Source organism: Tiliqua scincoides, chromosome 3 (assembly GCF_035046505.1).
Source record: "Tiliqua scincoides isolate rTilSci1 chromosome 3, rTilSci1.hap2, whole genome shotgun sequence".
Lineage (NCBI taxonomy): Eukaryota > Metazoa > Chordata > Lepidosauria > Squamata > Scincidae > Tiliqua > Tiliqua scincoides.
This window is the reverse complement of record NC_089823.1, coordinates 219,282,553-219,292,526: the sequence shown is the minus strand read 5'-3', so window position 1 is coordinate 219,292,526 and position 9,974 is coordinate 219,282,553. Positions and strand designations below refer to the sequence as shown.

The 9,974-nt window shown below is 42.5% G+C and overlaps 1 protein-coding gene across 6 annotated transcripts in view; it reads right to left on the bottom strand.

Moving 5' to 3' along the window:
- Positions 1-7,470: 7,470 nt before the first annotated feature.
- SCHIP1 (schwannomin interacting protein 1) overlaps positions 7,471-9,974 on the bottom strand; it is a 182,413-nt gene continuing 179,909 nt past the window's right edge. For all 6 annotated transcript variants that reach the window (XM_066619261.1, XM_066619262.1, XM_066619264.1 and 3 more), the window contains one exon: positions 7,471-8,222. In XM_066619261.1, coding sequence (XP_066475358.1) covers positions 8,171-8,222 — 52 coding nt within the window. In that variant the 3' untranslated portion in view covers positions 7,471-8,170. The remainder of the gene's footprint in view (positions 8,223-9,974) is intronic.

Genomic DNA, 9,974 nt, shown 5'->3' with positions numbered 1-9,974 from the left:
ACTCCCTGAAATTATGGTCCTAATTGTCCATATTCATGCCATATCGGCTGTCTTGGTTTAAGACTACTGGTTCCATGGAAGTTTTCTCAGATTTATGGCAGAGAAAGTCAGAAGAGAGTCAAAACCTCAGGTGTCCTGGCCACAGCTGTTCTGCAGTGACTACCGATACATCACACTGCCTCAGGCGGAGAACTCCTGACTTACCAGAGACAACTCATTACTTCTCATTTGTGCTGATGGGCCTGTCTCTCACCTCCCTTCCAATTATTTCAGTGCCAGTGAACCATGGCAAATAAAGCGGAGCCACTGCCTGCCACTATAGCGGTGCTGTACTCTGAATGTCTAACCGCTGCACACAAGGCCAGCGGGTTAAACAATCTCCTGCAGCTTGAAAATGGCTGATTTGGGACATGGTTGGAGGACTTCCTGCCCTTTTCACTCTCCAGTTGCAGGGCTAAAACGGGACTTAGTGGTAGGCATTAGTGCCTACATTTAGCTTGAATCCCAGGAGTGGGTATTTCATGCAGGATTTAGTGGGGTAAGGTATGAAAAACTGCTGCTGCTACCACCCAAGTTAGCGCTGCTGCTTCTCTCCCCAGCAACCAGAGGGCCAGTTGGTATTTTTATGAACATTTATATACCATTTTCAGCAAAAAAAAAGTACCTTATATGTTACCTAATTTGTTTGTGTAGTGGAGCAGCAGCCCCCCTTACATCACCTGCAAAGTGGAACATATGAGCTAGGACTTTTACAAATGCCTGACCACATGGAGGCCCTACTTGTGTGATTTCCCCCCCCCCCTATTGTTTTAGAATGGAAATTGTATAATTAGGTATTCAAATGAAGGCCCCTTCATATGCAAAGACATCTGCACTGGGGAGGGAGTGGTGCTTTCTGAACGTGTTAATTAATAAATTGTACTGTATAATGGAAGTGATGCACCAATAATGCAGATTTTGTCACAGGTGAAAGCAACATTGGTGAGAATCTGGCAAAAATTACTATTTACACTGGGATTGTTTCTTTCTGTGGGTCGCTTAAAACCTAAGGAAAACATTTACAAGCCGTTGTGCTTTAGCAAAGGTTTAATCCTAGCAAGGTTTAGCAAAGGTTTAATCCTAGCAAAGGTTTAATCTTTTAGCAAGGATTAATATCTTAAAACACTATGCCTAGGGAGAGTTCCACTGAACACAGGGCAAATGACTTCCAAGTAAACATGCATAGAACTGTGCTGCAAGTCATTGATAAGATTACAGAATGAGTACAACCCTTTCTGTGCCTTTATGTTTGGAAATGTGCAGATACTACTTATGCATGAGAATTACTGTCTGCCCAGAGAAAGTCTGTGGTACATGTACCTCTAAATTTAGACACTTATTGAGTTACCAGAGTTTTTTTCCCCAACCTAGTATTTTATAAGATAGAATGAGCTGAAAAGATCAGCTGTAACTACAAAGGTTGGATCAGGAAATTGGGAGATGTATACAATGCATGCACAATGCATTCATTCTGTACATGTTCAGTAAATCAGGGTGGGTGAAGCAAGGTCATAACAGTGGTGTGAATTCTCCCTAAGTCCCTAATGTACACAGGGGCTTAATCAATGAATGAATGGAGCCTGCCTCCTTGCATATGTACACATGTGCAGCTTGCCCATGCAATTCAGAAGCCTGAGCGCCCCAGGGTTCCCAATTGTAGGGAGGAGCTGTGTCTCCCTGTGTTCTGCTGGACATAAATACATCACATAGGGCATGGCTGCTGTACATGATCCTGCTTTCCCTCATGATTTCACTGAATGTGGGCGGGGGCCTGAACGTGAATGAGTACTCACACAACATACATACCAAACAAGCAGTTTTATTCACAGATTCCTTTTTCCTTCTGATCAATATCTGTTTAGATGATTCATTATAACAAAATAATAGACATGAAGGACAAGAATGAAAACTAGCATTCATTTTAGAGGCCATCCCATTGGTAGTTTTCAGGCTTTTGCAAACTCTGAGTCACTTTCCAAAACAGACATTTTCCTCCCTGAAAGGGATCTAAAACATTTTGATTCAAGGAATAGACTGAAAACAGCATTTTCTCAGGACAGTGTGATAGTTGATCTCTGTGCTAGTTAGTTCCTTATTCAGACTGTACCCAAGAATAGTCACAGATGATGTTTTGCACCATTCATGCCAATGGATGCATCGCTTACACAATCCAACCAAACGCTCCTCAAGTTCAGCTCCAATAGCCTTACTCAGAGTGATCAAACACTGTTGGAAATGATTGCTTGGCACTGCATGATGGAGTTACCTGCTGCTCATTTTGTTTACAGAACCGGCTGCCCGTAGTCTACTATCTACAAATGTACTCGTAGATCTACCTTCTATAAATGCAGAAGTTTCATTTTTAGTAGTTAAGATTTGCTGATAGACCTCCACAAACATGAATACAGTAGTACCCCCCCGCCCATATCTGCAAGGACTACGTTCCAAGACCTACCACGGATGCCCAAAACCGTGGATAGTAGCAAACACCAGGGATGCCAATGTCATACAGAGTGCTGAAGTTATCATTCATAGTGCTGCTGAAGGCCAGGAATGACATCATTAAGCAGGAAGTAACATCATTAAGCAGGTGATGGCCAGAAATAAGTACTTTGTTTCACATAGAAATTCATCTGCAAATGACAGAAGAAAAAATGTGCAATTCTCGTTCATATTTTCAAGATATGAGAGAGCCCAATCACAACAGGGCACAGATAAACTGCTACCAGGGGGCAACATTCAGCCCGCAGGCCTTGTGTTTGATATGCCTGCTATATTCAGTATAGTATTTGCAGATTGAGGGCTTTACGTCTCTGAGGCATCATGCTTGATGGGCTGGTTGGCTGCTTCTGGTTTACAGTCTCTGGGCTGGAGGATGTGAGCTGCTTCAATCTACTTTTGAGGAGGAAGAAAGAACTTCCTCTAATTTTTTTTTTCCATTTTTGATCCATGAATAACTGAAACCTTGGATACAGTACTCACAGATACTGAGGGGGTGCGGGCCGGCGGGCTACTGTAGTTCTTAAGTCCAAGCCATTTATATGACCAACAATTGTGTCATCTTGTGGTAGTGACTTTCCTAAATTAAGAATTGCCTAACTACATATGTTTGTCTTTAAATAACCATCAATCTTTTTTATTGGATAACCCTAATTCTGGTCTGTTTGTTATATATTTTTCACTATTTACTTTGTCCTTAACATTGGGCAGCTTAGTTGTTTTCTTCTTTGCAAACTACAAAAACAAATCATTGTTTTTAAGCTCTTCATCATGAAAAGTCTCTCCACCTCCTGCTGTTTTAGTTGCCCCCTTATAAAATATTCTTTTCAGTTAGGCAGGACCGAACTGCAACAGTGTTTTAGATCTGGATGCACTACATCCATTTCAAAGTTGATTTTTTTCCTCTTTAAGATAGAAAAATCACATATACCTGCACCAATTTTTATCTGAAGAGGTTCTTTTGGAACTTTTCACAGTCAGGGTTTTACTATCTCTGACTATGTAGCATTATCTTCCAATGTGAACACTTTGCTATTAATAGCTGTTTAACTTACCATTAAGTGTTTTTTAAAATAGCACTGGTCTCAGCACAGATTTTGGATGTGGTTGCCATAGTCCATGCCTACTCAGAAGTATATCCCACTAAATTCAATGGAACTTACTCTCAATCCTGAGCTGCATCCAACATGTCCCAGGCAGCAGCTGCTGCCTCCTCAGGAAAAGGGGACTTTTGTCCTCTTCCCCCGGGTAAAGCGAGTAGCCCCGCAATGGTGCTACTCAATTTTATGATGACCTGAGTATCCGTGTAGAATTTAGAGCCTGTGTGTTGGACGGTCAGCCCGACATGGAGGCTCAGAATCCAGTGGAGCAAAGGTCCTGCCTCCCTCCTTCCTCCCTCTGGCACACCTCCTCCTGCCCTCCCTCCTCCGCAGCAGGCCTCCTCCCCACCTGCCTCTTTGCTGTCCGGCGGTAAGCCGGCATGCACTCTTTAGGATTAGACCCTTATTCGCTTATCTCGTAGCTGCCGTTCCCTTAGGAACCTTCCATAAGTGACTTTTCTTGAAATTTTTGAAGTCCAATATATACTGACTATCATATTGCACCCTGTTAGCCTTTAACATCAATTCCAAAAGGGCAGGGCCTTTCCTTGCAAGACTTCTACTTGGTCTATATTTTACAATGTGCTCTTCAACAGATTTCTCTTATATCACGTACAAAAGCATATGCTTAATAACAGCACAATCCTAGGCACATTTACTCAGAAGTAAGTCCTACTATTTTCAGTGGGGTTTACTCTGAGTATTGCAGGTTTGCAACCTAAGTTGCAAAAACACAATTTCATTTTAAAAGTTTAAAAGTCTGAATGAATTTTTTTTAAAATTGTTAAAAAGAAATAGATACACAGGCCATCTCAGAGTAACATGTGTAAGCAAGTCTGTTTGGGTGAGGAGGGGCACAAACTCTGGAAAGCCCTCTAAAATGCTTCTGCTTTGCCAGTGTCCTTCAGTTATCCTCAGTATCTCAGCAACTCTTATTTCTCTCCACGGTCCTTGGTGAATTATAATTGTGAATCAATTTGTGACCCTTTCCAATTTGGCTTTGATGTAAAGCCAGACTTTGGATGGGAAGTCCAAAGACAAAGAATTCCCTTTTGGGATTAAAGATGAAATCATGACTTTAACTTGCAATGAGAAAGGAAATGGCTGCTAGATGGATATTTTTGCAGAGGGCAAGTAGATTAGGCTAAAAAATCTGCTGCTCACTCCATGCTTTTCCCTGTAAAACTATGAAGGGCTGTTTCCAAACTATTTCCTTTCTTCTGGCAAACAAGCCCCTGCTGGTAGTTCTATTTCATAAAACACAGACTTTTAAAATACAGATTTCTTAATAGTAATGCTGAAGAGGGGCATAATCACCAATTTCCTCTCTCCTCAAGCAATTTCTGGTCAGATCTGCAAATGTAGGACAATGAATGGAGTGGAAATGAGGAGGCAGAATGGACTGTGGTACTGCAGCTGGCAGATGGGGAATACCAGGCATGAGAGAACTGACATGTTAGTTCCCCCTTAAATAAAATACTTTGTTGAGTTAGTGCACACACAGATCTCTTGCTGACAAGGACTACTCAGTTCAACAAACCTGCATAGCTGCCCGCTCTGCCTGTGCATGGAACAGATGCACTATAGGTTTGGACTCTATCTGTGGGTTTAGCACCTGCAGAATTGACTCAGCACAGGTGCTGGATGGCACTACCTGCAGAGTGACCAGATGTCCTCTTTTCCCAGGACATGTCCTCTTTTTTAGTCTTGGGTCCTGGAAAAGAACGTTAATGTCCTCCTTTTCCCCCTGTGAGTGGCCCCTGCAAGCAGGGCATAGCTGTTTTGTAATTAATAAATTATATGTAATAAATTATACGTTATATAGTGCTTAACCACATGAAATCAATATGAGTGTTTTTAGCTTTTATTTTGTCATGTCCTACGTTTTGGGGTGCCTTGTCCATGTTTGCAGTTAAGAACAGAAAAACAGCCCCACTGGATCAGGCCATAGGCCCATCTAGTCCAGCTTCCTGTATCTCACAGCGGCCCACCAAATGCCCCAGGGAGCACACCAGATAACAAGAGACCTCATTCTGGTGCCCTCCCTTGCATCTGGCATTCTGAGGGTACAATCAGGAGGTTGTACATGCACATCATGGCTTGTAACCCGTAATGGATTTTTCCTCTAGAAACTTGTCCAATCCCCTTTTAAAGGAGTCCAGGCCAGATGCCATCACATCCTGTGGCAAGGAGTTCCACAGACCAACCACACGCTGAGTAAAGAAATATTTTCTTTTGTCTGTTCTAACTCTCCCAACACTCAATTTTAGCGGATGTCCCCTGATTCTGGTATTATGTGAGAGTGTAAAGAGCATCTCTCTATCCACCCCCTGCATAATTTTGTATGTCTCAATCATGTCCCCCCTCAGGCGCCTCTTTTCTAGGCCGAAGAGGCCCAAACGCCTTAGCATTTCCTCATAAGGAAGGTGCCCCAGCCCAGTAATCATCTTAGTCGCTCTCTTTTGCACCTTTTCCATTTCCACTATGTCTTTTTTGAGATGCGGCGACCAGAACTGGACACAATACTCCAGGTGTGGCCTTAACATACATTTGTACAACGGCATTATAATATTAGATGTTTTGTTCTCAATACCTTTTCTAATGATCCCAAGCATAGAATTGGCTTTCTTTACTGCCGCCACACATTGAGTTGACACTTTCATCGACCTGTCCACCACCACCCCAAGATCTCTCTCCTGATCTGGTTATGACATCTGGTCACCATGCTCACCTGACCTCCCAGATGCAACCAGAAGCGCCTTCAAGTCATGTCAGGGAGCCTTTCTGAAGCCCAGGGAAGCTGCATGTGACCTCTCTGGACCTCAGAATATCTCTGGGCATGATTGGAAGTTGCTTCAGGTCATGTTAAGAGATCCCCTGAGGGCTCACACACAGATTCCATTATACACTGGTTTTGGTATCTGTGGAGTATTTGGGAACTGATCCCTAGCTGATACCAAGGGCCAACATGTATATATCTGGACTGTAATATTGGGGTAACTGCCTTTCATTGTCACTGGATTTCTCTTCTGACTTTAATCCAAGGCAGTTTAAACAGGCAGACTTTTCTAAATCCCTGTAAGGCAGCAGTTCCCAAACTCTCTGGCGGTTCAGGAGCTGCTGCTGGCGAGCGGGAATGCAATAATGCAATTGGAACGATCGTGCCGCTACCAGGGCTTTCAGGGGCATTTTTGCACTGACCTAAGCTTGTGCGGTCCTCTGGGGGGGTGTAGGGAGGCCCATGGACATCCCCGCAATGCTCCCCAAGCCTCATAAAAAAGTAAGATCGCAACCCACTTCCAATTTTTTATCATGAAACTGGAAGGTGCACAGTTAAGAGCTTTTTTGGCTGGGCATTATGATGCCCCAGTTTGAAAACCTCTGCCATAAGGAATTTTTACAATTACTGGTTCTAATCTTCCATGGAACACCTTCATTCTAGGTGGAATCCTTCTCAGTCTGGTATCTTTCTGGCTGCATTTGCCTCCCATGCTTAACTGATGGCAACTCCTTCACTCTCACTGAAGGTGGTCATTTCGCTCCTCTTGCCAACTCGGGTGACGTCAGCAGCTCTCCGATCCTTTCAGTCATTTTTAACTACATTCCCAGCTGTTCTTTGGGCTTTCATAGGCGATAGCTCTACCAATTCAGCCTGACCTCCTCCCCACTAACCTCCTGCCCACTAAATGAACTAACATGTCCATCTCAGCCAAGGCAAAAAAAAAGTGTTTAGGTACCCAATTGAGAAATGGTCTGTACCTTGGGCTGCAGGCATTTCACGCGTAGATGACTGTATCACAGGTTCTCCACTATGCAACAAAAAGTCATATCATATGAAAGAAATTTTTAATTTTTATTTTACATATTTATACATAAAACTTACAAGGTAACTCTTTGAACCCAACTGCATGTTAATAGCACATCTAAAAATGAATGTCAGGTAGTCAACATTCACAAAATGTTGAAAACTGATTAAAATATACATATTACTGAAAGCTACAACTTCACTACGAGGCAGGCATGTATGTTTCTTTTACTTGTATAGCACCGTCAAATTACAGTTTCGTTTGTTTAAAACTACGGTGAAACAATAAAAAGTAGTCAATGGTAAAATACTGTTCAACTTAAGTCTCTAAATAAACAAAATAAAAAGTTAAACTACCTTCTTTCTTTTTCTTCCACGTTTTGCAATGTTTATAAGTACTGTACATTTTGTTCTACAATAAGATTATTGAACTGCCCCAATATTTAGTGGCACAAGTAAAAAAAACCAGCAAATAAATTAAAAAGCATAGGCCAATCACCGGACATAAAGCTTCAGACATCGGGAACAATTCACCAAGCACTGTTGCTGGGCATCCACCATTTGTTTCAAGGGGGGCTCGTGCAGGGTTCCTGGTGCTTGGCAGACTGCACCCAGAATCAATGACTAACACTGATTTTCTTGTGCACCACCCGTGGAGCGTCAGCGTTTGTACAACCACAGAAGCAGAAAAGTTCTAGTTTGTTCTTTAGTCTGATGGCTTCCCATTTTATTTTGCTGGCATTTTCTCCGCCATGTGCTTCTGCTGACTTTCAGCGTGTCTGAAGGGAATTAAAGAAATCCACATTAATGCAGAGAAGCGAAACAGTGTTCTTTTAAAATGCAAAACTTCAAGGCTTCGTGAAAGAATGATATCTAGAAAGGAAGCATGATGGCTGTTGAGCCCAATTTAGTGCTATATTATTTTGTGATGCAATTATCTACCCGGCTGAAATGTTCTTATTAATCAGATTACTCTGGGCTACAAATCCAACCTAGGAAGAAATAATCACAATCTTCAACAACTTAAATTAAGATGAACACCACAGGGATTATACGGAAATTGCTTTAAAGAAATGCAATTGTAGGATGCAAGAATATCTGAAGGAAGTTTGTTTTTGAGTAGTGTGGGGAAGAGGAGAGCTTCTTTTCCTTCCTATGGAAAATTAAACTTGTTTGTCTTAACACAATTCAAGGATGTGACAAACTGACGCTGGCCTAGAATTAAATGCCTTCACACTGCAGCAAAATTTCACACACACGCACCCCCCCCCCCAGCCATCAACAATCTGTCTTGGCAAAACATGGTGTCATTCAGAGTATCTGATAGGCTAATTAAATATGTAAAACAATTTCATTTACAAAAGATGCAAACTGCTTTCAGCATCAGTGGGTGTTTTTTTTTTTTTAGCTGAGGAAAGAATTGATAGTGCATCAAACAAGTGCTCCTCTGATTAGAACAATCAAAAGTGCTACTTGTGCTGCAGGTTTCGTTCATGTATCAGTTTCTGAGTGCTGAACGCAAGCACTTACTGTGTTACTGAACCATTCATGATGCTGGTATAGAGGAGGGGAAACTGCTGCTTAGGCAACCAACAGGTTTTGACCGATTCAGGAAGATAGCGTACCATTTTCACATTTTGCTGCACTCAGCTGCAATCTGATCCTCAAAGTTAAACATATTCTAAGAAAATAAATAAAACACTGGCCCATATCTCTCTACTAGTTATCAACACCTGCCCAATCTCTGCATCTGTGTAGCGTGTTTTTCATTTTGGTTTCTACAGTCCTAACAAGCTCAAGAGCGGCTTTGATTCAACTTTGTTAATACTGGGGCAATTCACACCAGCCTTATAATGAGGCAAATGTGGGTACCCTGCCTCTTATAGCTCCCTGGAGGAAAAGCAGGCCTGCCTAACCCCCAACGATAGACAGTTAAGCGGAGCAACCACCACCCACAATGCTCCCAGAACTACTGGCTACTGCTCCAAGCGGGTCTGCTCTTTCCCCAGCCCTCAATAAAAATGAGAGCAGCAGACAAAAGCACTTGTGGAGTATGTTGTTGGAGGCAGCTCCCTTTTTGCAAGGCATTGTGAGAAGTGTAAGAGGGTGCAACCACTCAACTGTTCATGAGACTCTGGGAAAGAATTGCTCTACACACATTGCTACACTGTGAGGCAGAAGCATGAACTGGACTATTGTTGGTCTTCAGATTTGCAGCTGAAGATTTATGCAGGAATTGGCACACATGATTGCAAGTACAGTGACCCTTTGCTCTGGAAAGAAGCCCTCCAGTAGACATCAGTTTGGGGGGCACGGTATGCAAGACAGTAGGACAGACACATAACCACACACACGTTCAGGAGGCTTCCCAATAATCAGTGAGAGGCTTGCTTGAAATTCCATCTCTACAAATTCTTGTGAGCAGGAAGGCAGAGGAAAGGCAGCAAAGGTAAAGACACGTGCTGGAGCTGAGCTTGAACAAGGAGGATGTGCTCACAGGGCACAGATGCACTTTTTCAATTGGTGTTCAT